Source organism: Neofelis nebulosa, chromosome 11 (assembly GCF_028018385.1).
Source record: "Neofelis nebulosa isolate mNeoNeb1 chromosome 11, mNeoNeb1.pri, whole genome shotgun sequence".
Classification (NCBI taxonomy): Eukaryota; Metazoa; Chordata; class Mammalia; order Carnivora; family Felidae; genus Neofelis; species Neofelis nebulosa.
In genome coordinates this window covers 73,086,690-73,103,025 of record NC_080792.1, presented here as the reverse complement: position 1 = coordinate 73,103,025, position 16,336 = coordinate 73,086,690, and the positions used below count along the sequence as shown (strand labels likewise).

At 52.6% G+C, this 16,336-nt stretch overlaps 1 protein-coding gene across 2 annotated transcripts; it reads left to right on the top strand.

Moving 5' to 3' along the window:
* Positions 1–749: 749 nt before the first annotated feature.
* Positions 750–14,594, top strand: PES1 (pescadillo ribosomal biogenesis factor 1). Of its 2 annotated transcripts, none has more exons than XM_058690837.1 (15): positions 750–883; positions 3,357–3,436; positions 4,199–4,352; positions 5,520–5,629; positions 7,959–8,130; positions 8,214–8,303; positions 10,883–10,999; positions 11,112–11,186; positions 11,410–11,496; positions 11,633–11,763; positions 12,140–12,265; positions 12,385–12,569; positions 12,999–13,165; positions 13,308–13,466; positions 14,093–14,594. In XM_058690837.1, the coding sequence occupies exons 1-15, from the start codon at positions 860–862 to the stop codon at positions 14,174–14,176; spliced, it is 1,761 nt and encodes a 586-aa protein (XP_058546820.1). In that variant the 5' UTR covers positions 750–859; the 3' UTR covers positions 14,177–14,594. The 2 variants fall into 2 exon arrangements, with proteins under 2 accessions (XP_058546820.1, XP_058546819.1); XM_058690836.1 differs by having other exon boundaries at positions 13,305–13,466.
* The last annotated feature ends 1,742 nt before the right edge of the window (positions 14,595–16,336 follow it).

The window sequence follows — 16,336 nt, the reverse complement described above, 5'->3', positions numbered from 1 at the left end:
TCCCAGATCCCAACATTTTACATCACACACCATCTGAAGGTGGTGTGAATATTTGTATAAACCTTGTAATTATCCTTTGAGGAACACATACGGAAGACATATGTACATTTAAAAAGCTCAAATGTGCTGAATGTACATTTAAAATACCACAAGTTCCATAACTCTACTTGGCCTTTTGTCATTTTTCAATCCACCGCTAAGGCTGGGTATATATGAGTGGCTTCTCAAGTCACTATATTTCTGTGAGGAAAAGTCTGCTTTTGATCTACTTTATCCCCACTAAGAGCCAAAGAACCAAAGGAAAACCACACAGGCCAACGGGGAAGAGTCCAGCTTCACTCAGCGCCCCTGGCGGTGGCTTTTCCTCTACGGAGGCCAAATTCCCAAGTTCCCACGACGCCTAGCAACCGTTACCGGGACAACGCCACTGCCGCTCACGCACCTCAGAGTGTTGCCGTCCTTGGAATCCCAGAAGGTACTGCGCTGCAGCCGCAGGGCCTTCCGCCTCCCTCCATCCCAACATGCAACGGGGCTCATAAAGTCAAGCGATCGTCATCAGGATGTCTATAGAAACGCCTGAAAATCTGCGTTCGCTGAAACATTAAAACTGTCTAAAATAGGTCCACAGATGGAAAAGAACTCTAAAGAGAGGTCTCAGTGAATTTTTTTTTTCCAGAAAGTTCAGTAGTAAATTTCGAGGAGGAAAGTCAAATAATTCCCCAGACTCGCTCAGGCACCTCATCGAGCAGCCCGCGCAGACCGGCGGCGTAGGGGCCTCGGGACCCTAAGCGGGGCACGTTGCGGGAGGAAGTGGCGCCGTCTGCCCACGGGGCGCTAGTAGACTCTTCAACGTGGAGCCATGGGAGGCCTAGAGAAGAAGAAGGTAAGTGGGGCATATGACCAGGCGGGGTGGCGCTGGGGGGCGGGGGGCGGGTGGTGGGAGCGACGGAGCCAAGGGACTGCGCCTTTCCCGGCCTCAGCCCTTCATGCGTACAGAAACGGCTGGGATCAGCGCAATGAGAAACAGCCACGAGATGGGGTCCGAGAATGGGCGACGACGGCTATTCGTCCGATGAAGTTCAGGAAAGAACCTTGGAGTAGGGCTGTAAAACAAAGTTGGGGTTGCCAAGCAAAGCTTCACCCCAAATGCAGCCCCGGTCGAAAGGCAACTGTTTACTGAAACAGTAATAAACATTATGAGAAGTTTATCGTTAGGTCAAGTTTATCATTTCCAAAACTTGTTATTCTCTGTTCTGTTAGACTTGCCCTTGACATTGGAGAGGGAAACGTAAACAAATGGATGTGGACACCAACAAAACGATCACAGATTGTTAAATGTGATGTGAAAGATAAGGCTGGTGGATAGAAAAAAGCTACTACTTACTTTAGTTGGTGTTGTCTTGGAAGGTCTCTCCTATTCAACATTTAAGCCTCAATCAGAAAGTTCAGAAGATCTCACATGGGTTCTGGGCCATGGGAGTGCTTAGCGAGCAAACCTGGCAGGGGAAACTCAGTGCCAAGACCCTTAGGTGGGAAAAGCTTTCTGTGCGCGAGGAATTAAGACATCAAGATGGCTTAGGGTATAGTAAACCAAGGGAAGGGAAGAATGGCATTTGGTGAGGTTGAGGTTAGACAGGGACCAGATGTATAAGGCCTGTGAGCCACAATGAGGAGCTTGGATTTTATTCCAAGTGCAGTACAACTCAGCTAAAGGGAAAGTACCACGATACAGTTTTTCAAGGGTTTCTTGTTGCCGTATGGAGAATCACCTTAGTGGTATGAAAAGATGGGGGAAGGGATGAAGGTGAGGAAGATGTAGTTGTCTTGTGTTTTCTTCAGATTGAAAGTTTCTGTTGCCTGTTTATATTTAACCCATACACTGTTGAACAACCAGTAAGTGCTAGTGTTTAGAATCACAAAGATTTAAGATAGAAAATTTTTCCTTGCAGCACAGGTGCAGATATGTAAACAAGTCACGACAGTTGTTAAAGCTGGGTTTCACAACCATTTTGAGCCACATAATGCTTTGTCGTGGAAAGACCTGTCCTGTGCATTGTAGGATGTTTAGTATCATCCTGACTTCTTACACACTAGATGCCAGTGCCACTCAACAACCCAAAATGCCTAATTCCCTTCCCTCCATCTCACACACACCCAGGGAGTGAAATCATCCCACGTGAGAACTATTTATCCACTTGCTATTTAGAAGGATAAGCATAATGACAGACATATATGTAATGGAAAACACTTTTAAACCCAACTTTCTGAGACAGTCTGAAGCTCATCTTTGTATCCCCAGTGGACAATGTCTGGAAAGAATAAATGAAGGTGTGTTTTATGATGGGGGGTGATCATAAACCTCTTGAGGGGCTATAGGTTTATCTCTTTAGAGCCGGACCTGGCCGTCAGGTCCCTGCTGTTTTACTGCAGAGGATGATCTTGTTTGGAAAGGACACGCTTGGTACCTTGAACTGCTACTCTTTATCAGGAATACAGAGATATGAGCATGAGGCAGCATTTTGGCACTACAGACATCCACATGATTGCATCAGACAGTATGCTCCTTAGGGGCAGGTAGAGACCAGGCCTTTTTTGTCTTCCTTGCTCTCATCATTAAGCATCTTGCTTAATATTTGAAACATAGTAGAGATCCTCTTATTTTCTGTTAAGTGAATGAATGATGGAGGGGAGAGGTTTTTTGGCTTAGGGCATGCATTTTCAACCAGATATCACCCCCAAAGGAACAAAAATTAGTTGAAGGGATCTTAGATATTTCAATGGTTTGTGGCCCTCTAAAATACCACATTAAACAGATCTTTGGTATGTTTGTAGTATTAATATTTCGTGGGGCTGTGAGAGGGGATGATTAAGGGAGAGGTCTAAAAAGCCTTCTGGTGGTAAGGGTTGGTTATAGTGAAAAAGTTGAAAAAACCAGTTTAGGGGATTAGGCACTGAGGCTCAGGACTCAGACCTACGTTTGAATCCCAGCCCTTAAAAATCTGTGTGACCTGGACACAAGCCATGGTTGTTGTGAGGATTAAATAAAATAATTGCTGATCAAAGTAGCCAATACTTAGAGCCACTACTAAGTGCTTTTGGTATAGCACCTGATCCATAGCAACCTCATGGTCCCCAGCATCATGCAGATGTGTGTGTCCTTTATGCTGAGTACTGCAAGGACAGTACAGGAGAGCTTGTTCAGGTGGGTGGACTCCCTCCCTGTAGCATTTCCTGTCCCAGAAGCCTATCAGCTGGTTGTGCACAGTGATAGTTGCCCCTAGCATGAGGCATGCCCAGAGATTGATGCCATCACTGCAATCATTGCTAATGGTCACTTGGGTTTTTTTCTCCCCAAGTATGAACGAGGCTCTGCCACCAACTACATCACCCGAAACAAAGCCCGGAAGAAGCTGCAGCTGAGCCTGGCCGACTTCAGGTGAGGTTGGAGAGGAGTGGCATAAGGGGGCCACGGGGGTTCCTGAGCAATGAATCATGCTCAGTAATGGTGAAAACTCAGCCACATCCCTATCTTCCCTGTGCCACCACAAACTGTCCAGAATTCTGACATTTCTCATTCTCTTCCTCATCTGGCTTTGCTGTAAGTGAGCTGTGCTTTGCCAGGTGTGGTCTCTAGGGAAGCTGGAGAATGGGTCATGCCACCCTTAATCATCAGAATGGGTCCACTGGTACAAGGCATTGCTACTCTCTGGCTGGGTCTTTGTCACCCATTCGCTCTGTTCTGGCAGAAGAGACCCCTGATCCTGCACCTAGGGGTTCTCAACTCCTCATAGAGTCAAATCATATCTTTCCACAGCCTGTGGGCCCTGCCACATGGCCCACTTTTAGTCACGCAGCACTTTTCGCTCCTACAGCCTCTGTCCTTCCTAGGATGCCTTTCCCTCTATCTTTTATATGGCTGAAGTGTGAGTTTCTCAGCAAGGCCTTTCCTGACTCCCTTTGTGAAAAAAGGATACGTGCCATCTGGCCCCTGTTAGTATTCTGATTGTTTCCTTTCTGGTGCTTGTGACAGTCTACATTAGGTGGTTTTGGGGGAACTTGGGATTGTCAGATCCTGCACTAAGATGTGAATTCTCTAAGGGCAAGGCCCCCATTTTCATTGTTCACTGCTGTTTTGCTGGCCTGATGTGGCCAGTGCTTAGTACATTTACCTACAGAAGGAATAATTTTTATCTTCCAGGCGGCTGTGCATCCTGAAGGGCATTTATCCCCATGAACCGAAACATAAGAAGAAGGTTAACAAGGGCTCCACAGCAGCCCGAACTTTTTACCTTCTCAAAGACATCAAGTTCCTCCTCCACGAACCTATTGTCAACAAGTTCCGGGAGTACAAGGTAAGGCCTAGGCTCTAGTGTCTGGATGGGGTCCATCGCTGCTCTGTGACCCACCACCCGTGACCTTGGGCAGATTGTTTAACCTCTCTGAGCAAGCCTATGGAAGGGTGAAGTAATTCTACCTCAAAGGAATGTCTTGAGGATTAACCAAATGAGATCACATGTGTGGAAATCACTTGCACAGAACCTGGCAAATGATTAATGCTTTACCTGTTGTACCTTTCCCCTGGGTCTTTTGGAAGAATAAATTTATTGCCTTTGAAGCAAAGGTGGTACTATTTGAGCGGCTTTTTTTGTGTATTCTTCTTTGCCCAAAGAAACCGCTGCTTTTCGAATTCGTTCTGGAATTGCTCCCAGGAGACCAAGCTTTTTATTCCACGAATAGAAACTATTAAATGCTTAAATACCACAGGGAAAGTAGAAACCTCATAGACCAAATGCAGGTAATTGAGAGTAGACTACTGTTACTGAAGCCTTCACTGAGCTGCAGGGCCAGGCTGAGGCCCTGTGCTAGGAAGGGTGAGGCGCCGCCTGGTGGCCACAGGAGACTGGCCAGCGCCTGCTGCTGGCCCTCTTGTGGAAAATGGCTGTCTTGGAGCTGCTGTTCACGACACTAGCAGAGGCAGCTTTAGAGCCTTTGAAGAACACCAAGGGCAGGCCTGACCAGAAGTACTTATAGGGAAGAAATCAGTTGGCTTGGAGGACCTTCTGGGCCCATGCCTGGCCTCGGCTGCATTTTCCTGTGTGACCTAGCCCCATATGTGGGTCCGTGGCTTGCTTCATGCCCGTGCAGACTGGTGCTGAGAATGAAGGCCAGCCTTCCTGGCCCTGAGCTGCTTTGCTGGTGAGTCACTTGGCCTCAGTTGGAAAATAGAGCTGAAAACATGTTTTCATCTAAATGTGAGGAGTCAGCCTTCTAAGTGGTTATCTCTGGTCATCCATCATGGGTGCAGCAAGCTGGCTCTACTTATCAGTGTGGGTCAGTTTTGATGTTTTTTGGAGTTTGCTGTTTTATACATCCTGGGCTTGAGGGGGTCAGATGGCACAGACAGCTGTGGTCAGCTTCAGAAAGCCTTGAGAGCCCTCCTGCCCCATGCATCCCTCTTCGATGAAAGAGGGGTTTCCAGGAGCCTTTGGTCCCAGCATCAGTGATCTTCTGTCGCCCAGGTGTTCGTCCGGAAGCTCCGGAAGGCCTATGGGAAGAGTGAGTGGAACACGGTAGAGCGTCTGAAGGACAACAAACCAAACTACAAACTTGATCACATTGTCAAGGAGCGGTGAGTTGGGGACTCAGTCCAAGCACTGGGATTAAGACCAGGACCCTGCTTATGTTGCTGGCATCCTTTTGGAGGAAGCCGACCAAAAAAAAAAAAAAAAAAAAAAACCAAACAAACAAATTGCTATAATGATTGCAAGTCACGGCAAGAGCCATGTGGGATGCTAACAGTGTAAAGGGATCTGGGGGACATATGTTAGTTACAGGTTTGTCAGATAAGTCTTTGGGGGCAGATGTTTCAGCCAGCCAAAGGAAGCCTGGTCAAAGCAGAGGAAACAGCAGGTGTATAGGCCCTGTGGTGATCGAGAGCCAGAGTTCTGGGAGTGCACACCAGGCACATGGTCACATCTGGCAGACATGGCTGGCTGCCTCTGATCTTAAGTGTTCTTTGCCCAGCCTACTCAGCAGTCCCACTCATCCATTGACAAAGTTAGTGGTTCTTAACCAAGCAGTTTTGGCCCCTAGGAGACATTTGGCAATGTCTGGAGGCACTTGTGGTTCTTGTGACTTGGGCTTGGGGGGCAGGGGAGGAGTCTTACTGGTGTTTAATGGGTAAAGGTCAGGGATGCTGCTAAACAGTCCCCACCACACAGAACAACCTGGCCCAAATTGTCAGTAGTGGTAAGGTTCTGAAATTCTAGGCTAGTGAATGTCTGCTTTCTCTTGGGGGCTGATGGCCTGGGAACACTTAGTTCCAGGCTGGATGGACTTGGCTCATTGAGTCAGGCCAGCCATGGGCTAGCATGGGAAGAGCTCTGGCTTAGGAGCCCAACATGTGCCCTCACTATAGCTCTGCAGACTGGGTGACCTGAGAACAGTTCCTGCTCTGAGCAAGTTCTCTCAGAGACGATAGCTCCTGTCCTGTGTGTGACACAGAGCTGTTGTGTGGAGCAAATGTAAAATTACACATACAAAAAATCAAGTGTCTGGATTCATGCCCATACCAGGTGGCTGTGTGGTTGTGGTGTTCCAAGTGTGTGTCACCTCCATTTCCTTAACCATCCGTTTAAAAAAAAAACAGGTGGCTCGGGTGCTATTTCTACAAAGGCCCTGGATTGGTGGGTTTGTCAATGAGGTGTAGAGAGGAAAACTTTGAGGCACCAGAGGGGGCCAGTTGAGGTTCCCACCTCCACACAAGAAAACCAGATGCCTCTCTTCCTGCTGTCTTTGGAGAGGCCCCTGCAGCCTTTCTTCCATCTTGGTATGGTTCGAAGACTGGCAGGTTCCTCCTGAGGCATTGCAAGGAGTGTTGCCCTGGAAGGACTATGGCCACCTCTGGTCTCGTGGCTTTCAGAGTTCCTTTTTGAAGCAGCAGAACCCTTTCTTCAAAAGAAAACTTCCTGGAAGGCAGTTAGGGTGCCAGAGGCCCTGACAACCACTCTGGCTGGGGGAGGGAGACCTGAGGCCCTATCTGTCCACTTGTCCCCAAGTGTTTCCAGGGAGCTGCAGGAGCCCAGTTTTAAACCAATAGTCTGTTCCAACAATGTCATTTTCCAAGTGATATCACTAGGGTTGGGTGAGGCAAAGGGACCCATTCTGGGTCACAGCTGGGACGAATCCAGGTGTCCTTACATGTACTCCAGTGTCCTCTCCATGACCCAGGCCCCCATCCCTCAGCAGGGCAGATGTGCAGTAGTGGATCCTCCACCGCCATGGATGGCTCATTCTCGTCAGCTTCCTAATTTACCACAGGATTCCTGGAGGCACTTTCTTGCTCTGACTTTTCCTGCCCCAGGACTGAAAAAATTCCAGCATTTTTATCATCTGGTTCTAATTGGTTCTGCAAACTTAGAGGTCTGGGTGGTGAGGCACAAGACATAACCCACTCTGGTGACCTGTGGCTGGGCCAAGCTGTAAGTGCTGCTGAGTGTGGGCAGGCCCCACCCTCCCCCTTGGTCCACTAGGTCAGCATCACATTTTTCTGCTTTCTGTTTTGGACATCCAGATATATTTGCTTTGAACTGCAGTTTCCACCTTGAAAAAGAGTTAGCGAGCCACTGACTCGGTCTACCCTCTTTGGCCACAAATAGAAATGGGTCCAGGCGGAGACTGGTGAGCAGTGGGTGTCTTCAGAACCTCCATTGGGATTTCTCTGGTCCTCAGAGCTAAGTGGGCATTTCCTCATTCCATGGTTCCTCCCAAGGCTATAGGGAAGCTGGCACTGCCAGGCCCCTGGGCTTTGCCCAACTCTGTGGTCAGGAGATGAGAGTGGCAAAGCCTGATTGGGAATGGGGCCTCTGGGGTGACTAACAGGGTGGGCAAGGGATTCAGGGTCCCCCTTGAAACCCAGAGTGACCAAGCCTCTGGGCACTGTTCTCTTGGTCCTACAGGTACCCCACATTCATAGACGCTCTACGGGACCTGGACGACGCCCTCTCCATGTGCTTCCTCTTCTCCACCTTCCCACGGACTGGCAAGTGCCACGTGCAGACCATTCAGCTGTGCCGCCGGCTCACTGTGGAGTTTATGCACTATGTCATTGCTGCCCGTGCCCTGCGCAAGGTAAGCCCAGGGCCTCCTGGGGAAGGGGGGACCGCCCAGCTCCCTCCTTTGCCTGCCCTTTTCACCACAGTCTCTCCCCATAGGTCTTCTTGTCCATCAAAGGCATTTACTACCAGGCTGAAGTGCTGGGGCAGCCCATCGTGTGGATCACACCGTATGCCTTCTCCCATGATGTGAGTATGCTCATGGGGAAGGCAGGGGCCTGTGCTGGGCCATTGCTCCTTCTCTGGCTCCTACATAGAGATGAGGACTTGGGCAGGGTGGGGGATTTTGTTGTCCTGCATAGTCCAGCATGTGCTGGGCTCCTGCGTGTGGCCGGGGCTAGGATGTGGGGTGAGGAGTGTACTGTACAGCATCATAGTAAGAACTGGAGTCAGCCTGTCTCCAGCATCCTCCAGCTGGGTGACCTTGGACATGTTCTGCACCTCTCTCTGCCTCAGTTGATGTGCTTCCACTTTCTAAGCCTTGTCCTGAGGATATAAGAAAAAATAAAATCTTTCAAAGTGCCTGGTGCCTGGCCCTTTGGGGTTGCTGAGTGAACAGTGAGCAACTGCCAAGGCTTGGATGAGCCTAACCCTACCCTCAGACCCATGGGGTCGTCATCTCACTCTGCCACTAGTGGCTGCCAGACCTTGGCCAGGCTGCTTTGCGTAACTCCTCAGCTTCCGCTGACCGCTACCCAGGGCTGGGGGGACTGGGAGAGATGGAGGAGGATGAGCACATGAGAAGCTTTTAGCACATGGTACTACTTATTTATTTTGGTTTAAACTGGGAATTTTTGGCAGGGATCCACAGAGAGAAATCCTGGTTTTGCCTCCTCGTGGGACAGCATTAGCCTCTATTCCCCTCCACAGTCTCGGTCAGGCTGTCCCTCTGCCTGACTTGTCATCTTGTGGGCCTGCATTTGACCCAGTTTCCTGCCTGTGCCTTGAGCAGCAAATGCACCAGCCTGGCTGGACAGTGTGTTCACCTGCCAAGTTATCGGGTGCTCCAGGTTGAGCTGGGGGTCTGGGCCCCTCCCCTTTACTCTGGGTTGGCAGGGGTCCGAGGCCAGAACCCACTCTGACCACAGGGCAGTGGAGGTGTTTGGGGGTACGCTGCAGTCTGTGGGTAAGAGGCAGCTTGGTCCTCAGCAATCCCCTCTTCCCACTCTTCAAGGCAGTTGTGTGCCAAAGCCTTTGGCCCTTCCCTCTTCCTTGTTCCTTCCCTTCTGTCCTTCTCCTTCCTCCCTGTCTTCCTGCCATGCTTCCTTCCTCTCTGGCCCTCTCTCTCCTTCCTTCTCTCTGATGTCCCACCCCCGTGCTGCTCAGACTGGTCTTTGTATGTCCTCTGGGTAGTGAATAGGGCCCTGTGGAGGCCAGCCTCCACACAGCTGACCCTGGGGGAAGGGAACAGACTGCCCATTCCTCCTTCCTCCCTGGCCAGCTTACTGCTACTTCCTCTCAGCAGGAGAATGGGGGACCAGTCCTGGGTCATAGCTGAGGCCCTTGTGTCCTCTTTCCCTGAGCAGCCAGTGCTGGGCTCTTCAAAGTACGACCCAGGCAGGCAGTTGGGGGGGGGGGGGGGCGGGTTGGAGGGACCCTGCTCAGCACTATGCAGTTCAGAATGGAGTTGTCCTCAGATGCTCTTGGACGGATGGAGGTGTGAGTAGGGGGACAGGTGGGGGGGACAGGTGGGGTACCTCTTGGTCCCTGCATCCTCACACTCACACTGCCCAGTGGCAAGATACAGAAACAGTTCAAAGTCACAGGCATGGCCAGCATAAAAAGGGACGTTGTGATCACTACTAACTTTGACATTGCTCGGGATATCCTGCCATCCAGGTCCCGGAGGTCAGCAGAGCTGGGCTAGCCTCCCGGGTTGTTGGGGGCAGTGCTGCTCAAGAGACGAGGCTGTTTTTCTGGCTTTCAGATCCTTTCCGTGTTTTGCTTTATCAACTCCTCAAGGGCAAAGATGAGTCCTTTGATGTTCCCTACTTCCTGGGTTGGCTGCTCTTGAGGGTAGCTGTGTGCCTTTGCCCCAAGCAAGCAGCTTTTCTCCCATCATTTCTCCAGAGCTTCCTGGGGCTGAGCCAGGCAGCTGTTCCACCCTATCTTGGATCCTTAAGTTGTGCCTTTGTCTCTGGCTTGGGGCTGGGGCTGAGTTGCTGAATTGAGTCTCCATCCCTCCTGCCAAGGCTTGAGGATGCTGAGTTCTGTCCACCCAGGGTGACAGACTGCTTGCTGCAGGGCCGCCTCTCCCAGATGGACTGGCGATGGGGCGGGGCTCTGAGAGGCTAGCAGCCTAGGCCTGGAGAAGACATTTAATGAAGATTATGGGATGACTGATGCATAGGAATGATCTGTGACCAGACTGGCCTGGAAGGCCACCTCTGTGACCAAAGTCTGGTCTGAGCTGGGATTTATAGGATGATTGGGGAGTTTGGACAGGGGCAGGGGAGCTCCATCCAGTCCTGGGAGCAGCATGACAGAACTTTCCCTTTTCTCCTTTTCATCTCCCCCTTTCTGGCTCAGGGATTTGGACTGACCTCAGGATGCCCCTAACCTTTGGGACCCCTGTCCAGAGCCTCAGCCAAAATGCTCCCGGGTAGAACATGCCACATGGCTCCTTCTCATGGAACAGAGCTCTGAAGGCAGGGCTACCATGGTAGAGCTTCAGGCAGGCTGGAGTCCCCTGCCCCACGTGGGTTGTCCGTGCTGTCTTTCCCCTGTACCTGCACCTGCACTGCCAATGGGTCTTCTGTGCCCCCCAGCACCCAACAGATGTTGACTACAGGGTCATGGCCACCTTCACCGAGTTCTACACCACTCTACTGGGCTTCGTCAACTTCCGCCTCTACCAGTCGATCAACCTGCACTACCCGCCCAAGGTAGGATCCCAGCCTGGGTCTTTCTCAGTGTGCAGGGGCTGTGGCCCTTCTCCCCACATGGATGTAGGGGGCTGTGGCATCTTCTCCCTCTGATCTTCCCCCTGCCTCGCAGCTGGAGGGTCAGGCCCATGCAGAGGTGAAGGCCAGTGAGGACACCTATGCCTTGGACTCTGAGAGCTCTATGGAGGTGAGAGAAGCTTCCAGAACACTGGCCCTGTATCCCCTCAGAAGGGTGGGTCCTGGCCTGGGGGTGGGACTGTGCATGGCTAGATGAGTGGGCTCGGGGCTTGCCCTTGCAACGCAAGCCCACTGATGTCCCAGAACTGTTGCTGCTCCACCTTCCCCACCCTGACCGTGCACGCAGACAAGATCTCCCACCTGCAAGCAACAGCTCTGCTTCTTTCCTATAGAAACTGGCGGCCCTTGGTGCCAGTCTGGCCCGCATGGTAGTGCCTGTGGAGGAGGAGGCTGAGGTGGACGAGTTTCCTGCTGATGGGGTGAGGACTGCGTGCTGGGGTAGTGGCGGGCGTTGGGACTGAGGGACCTAGATGGAAGCTGAGGACCATCTCCGCCCTCTGCCCTCCAGTGCGGGTGTGGGCAGGTCTGATGGTGCCATGGCCCCTTTTGTGGCAGGAGATGACAGCACAGGAGGAGGACCGCAGGAAGGAGCTGGAGGCGCAGGAAAAGCACAAGAAGCTTTTTGAGGGCCTGAAGTTCTTCCTGAACCGTGAGGTGCCCCGCGAGGCCCTGGCTTTTGTCATCAGGTGGGAAGCTGATGGCATTGGCTCTGCCATACTCTGGGCTGCGTCCCGCCCCGGATGCCCGACAGTAATATCAGGGTGGTGTCAGCATCCACCCCTCAGGGCGCTTGTGCAGATTCATCTGTGTGGGCTTGGAGAGTGCTTGGCTCACTCTGGAGTATGTGGCAAGCACTTGTCAGAGGGCAGCTGACACCACTTTCTCACCAGCTTAGGGCAGGCCTCCACTGGGCTGGCACTGGATATGTTAGCCTGACGACAGGGCTGATCCTGGTGTGGGGTGGGGACAGGAGTGTCCCGGGAGGGTGAGCTTGTGGGCCAGTGGGTCCCAGGACAGCCACTTCATACTGAATACTCTTGTGGGCTCCTCCTGTGCCTGTAGGAGTTTTGGGGGGGATGTGTCCTGGGACAAGTCTCTGTGCATTGGGGCCACATATGATGTCACAGACTCCTGCATCACCCACCAGATTGTGGACCGGCCTGGGCAGCAGACACCTGTTATTGGCAGGTAAGCCCCCAAGGCTCTCATCTTCCTCCTCCTGTTTGGGTTTCTGGGTGTAGAGGTCTGTCTCAAGCGCAGATGCAGTGGGGCTTCAGGTTGCTTCCATGACCTGTCTCCACCACCAGGTATTATGTGCAGCCCCAGTGGGTGTTTGACTGTGTAAATGCCCGGCTCCTCCTCCCCGTGGCGGACTACTTCCCTGGAGTGCAGTTGCCTCCACACCTCTCACCCTTCGTATCAGAGAAGGAAGGAGATTACATCCCTCCTGAGAAGCTGAAGCTGCTGGCCCTGCAGCGGGGAGAGCACCCAGGTGAGTGGGCCAGGCGATGGGGTGGATGGGTGCCTCCAGGCTGGTTTTGGCCTCGGCCCCACCTGTTTGTTTCCCTTCTTGGCTACAAAGATAGCAAACTCCTGAGAGTGGGCAGCAGGGGCACAAAGCCCTTTAGGCCTACCTCGTTTGTATTCTATGATCACCTGTTGATGTTGAGAGTAACTGAGCACGAGTGGTCTGGAAGTTGTCATCAGTATTTATATAGGAGGTGGCAGAGCTCAGGAAGAGGCGCCTTGAGTTTCCTCTGAAGGTGTTTGGGGCTGTGGGGAGAGGTGCCGGAAGGAGCTGTGGTTGGGGCAGCCCTGCACCGTATCTGGAATGTCTTCATGGCTGAGGAATGTGGTGCCTGGCCCCAGTTCTCACCCTGCAAGGAGGAGAGCAGGCTCAGAAGTCGTTGGTTATTTACAGGAAGTATGGATGAATCTGAAGAGAAGGATGAAGAGGAAGACAATGATAGTGATGGTGATGAAGGGGGAGAAAACGAAGAGGAGGAGGAAGAAGATGTGGAGGCCGGTTCAGAAAAGGAAGAAGAGGCCCGACTGACAGCCCTGGAGGAGGAGAGGATGGATGGGAAGGTACTGGGAAGCTGACTGGGGGTGCAGTCTGGAAAGCAGCTCCACTGGCCATCTTTGGTACCAGCCCTGGGCCAGAAGGGCAAGAGCCAGGGGACTGGTGGGGGTGGGGCATCTGCAAGTGTTAACCCTGTGTCCCCAGAAGCCCAGAGTGATGGCAGGCACTGTGAAGCTGGAGGACAAGCAGCGGCTGGCCCAGGAGGAGGAGAATGAAGCCAAGCGCCTGGCCATCATGATGATGAAGAAGCGGGAGAAGTATCTTTATAACAAGATCATGTTTGGCAAGAGGCGCAAAATCCGAGAGGTGAGTCCCTGCCATCTGCCTGAGACTCCAGGTATGGCCACCAGATGTGGCTGCACATGTGAACTCTGGGGCCAGCTGGCTCTCCTCTGTGCTGATTCCATCCCTTTTGTAGCTTATGCAAGTGGCCTGTTACCTGCTGATAGGATTGGATTGTTTTTCATTTTGAGGCATTCTTAGAAAATATCCTTGAGCACATCCCTTTGAAGTCTCTGCAGGGTAAATTCTTAGGCATGTCATTGTCAGGTTGAGAGGCCTATGTGTGTTTTGTAGTAGGTATTGCCAAATGGTCCCCAGGGGAAAAGACTACTGTTCCAGGTTGACACCTCCCCAGCAGCCTGGTGAAGGTTTGATTGGCACTCAGCTTTCCCAAGGAGAAGGGTAAATGGGGCAGTTGCCTCTGGCTCTAGGAACGTGGGATCCTACTAACTTGCTGTGGGCCCGTAACATAATAGAGTCATAAAGGCAAAGGTAAAGGCATGTTTAATGACCTGAGGTGGTTCAAATAATTGTTTTTTCTCCTGGTAATTTGCTTTTTTAGTTTCTGTGGAAGCTCTGCTTTTAAGGGATGGCCTTGAGTAGGAGAAGTACCCTACAATCACAGCTTGATCCCCCTTTCCTCCTCACAGGCCACCAAATTGGCAGAGAAGCGGAAAGCCCACGACGACGCTGTGAGGTCTCAGAAGAAAGCCAAGAAGGCCAGGCCCGTGTGAGTGGTGGCAGCCTCTTGATGGGCGAGGCCCGCTCCTGGCAGCTGGACTTGGCACAGGCAGGCCAGAGGACCCAGGCTTGGTGGCAGACCAGAGTCTCTTCTCTTTTCATCCCCTTCCTCCCCCTGCCAGCCCTGGCTTCCTCTCAAGTTCTCTGGCTGGATCCCCAGCCTCCCTTGGATGGAGCTCCCTGCTGGTGGCTGGGCAGAGGAGAGGCCTTTGTGCCCAGCCCAACTTGATGCTCCCAGGAATCAGTGACATGGGGGGCAGGACCAGCCCCCCACCAGTTGCTCCCTGTTCCCTGGTTTTCTGCAGCGCACCCCTCCCTGCAAGGTTGGACTGGTGATTTTCCTGCTGCTGTGTTGGGGTGAGGGTGAGGAAGCATTTGTTATTAAACAGCTGGGGTTTTGGAATGATTGAATTCTGTGTCCCATTAGCCTTCTTGGGGTTGGAGAAGGGACACCTAGTGACGTGGAGTCTACCCTTTGTTCACATTCCAGCCCAGGTACTTTTCCCCTGTAAACATTGCTTCCTTGTGTGTAAATTAGGGGTAGAAATTCTGGAGCCTTTCTGGGGAGCCAGGAGTGCTGTAGGTGAGGAAGGTTCAGTGATAATGTTATGCAGACTTAGTATCAAGGTCTAGAAAGTAAGGTGCTCTATAAATACCAACTGTGATTGTTATAACTTTCTGCTGGAGTAAGACCAGAGGTGAAAGCCAGTGCCTAAAGGATTTGTGAGGCTTGAGTTGAGGGGTACCTAGCTTTACCTTGTTGGCTCATGGTCAGAACTACCCAGTAACCCCCAGTGTGGGCATTGCCACCAGTCTGACTTGTGACCCTTGCTGGGACAGCCTTACAGCTTCCCACCCGACCCTGACAGTGCCCTTGCTGAGGCCTGGAGAAACGTGCCTTTGCCTAGACTGCTAGGACCCCACTGCAGAGCCAGGGCCAGAAACCAGGGCTCAGGACGGTGCTCAAGGCTATCAGGAGCTGGGGCCAGGGTGTTGGAGTGTGGCTTTGGGATGGGGTTCCATGTCCCCCCAGTCGGCACCTGAGGGCCTTGGCCTGTGCCCAGTCTCTCTCAAAGTGTTTTGGGCAGTGGCTGCAGGCTCACCGTGTGCAGGGGGGAAGACCAGAGTTTGGCAGGCTCTGGCAGAGGGACCAGAGAACCCAGGGCCCCCCTCTTGGCTGGGCCTTGCTGTGGGTGGGGAGGGTTATGTTCTACTCTGGCATGCTCATGGGGATAGGGTGGTATATGTCCGTGCAGAGGCAGGGATGGGGTCAGGGCCTCTGGAGCCAAAGCCTGCTGCCCTAGGGAATGAATGCCTTGGGCCTGCCTCGGTGCGTGTGCATCCCAGGACCATGGCAAGAGTGCCAGGGCAAGGCTGGAAAGCAAGCCCATCAGATATGGAAAAATCCCCGGCAGCCATGATGTGGAATTTTCCCCATTCCAGAGTCGCCCATAATGGTGGGGGCAGTGGGGCTCTGACGTGGCCCATGCCCCACTGAGTGGCCACTGGTTTTGCACTGCCCACAGCTGGAGCTGTGCATTCCCAACTCAGGCGGGCATTACTTCCTATCCTTGGTCCTCTAGGGTGAGGAGGGAAGCCAGGAACTGAAAAAAGGTGGATGGGGATGGGGCACCTGCAGCCTGCGCTATGCTCAACTCTTATGGGTACCCTGGAGAGGTGTGGCAGCTGAGACCTCCTAGTGGCATGACTGGTTGCAGATAGGTCCCTTGTCTGAGCTTCCCTCAAGGGATTCTGGCACGACCCCCGCCCCTCTTATCCACATTTTGGACCTCAAAAATATGTCCCCGGCTTGCCCTGACTCTTGAACCAGGAGCCCATACCTTACATTGGATCTTTAGGGTTCCGGAACCCCCAATAAAAGTTCAGCAATTGGTCTAGCCACCTCCCTTTTCCCAGAGCTGGGCTGCCCTCATCACCACCACCACGCCACCCCGTTTCCCAGGCACCCTCGAATCCCCTTCCGGGGCTGGGAGCTCAGCCCAGCCTCAGGGTCCGGCGGTGGGACAATGGCCCCGTTGGCGCTTCCGAGACAAACGCGCCTTGTTGAGCCGGCGGCGGGGGCGCGGCGCTGCGCTCGGGGACGCTGAATGCGGCTTCTGTGCGTTCTGGGCGGGCGCGGGGGGGCCGGGAGG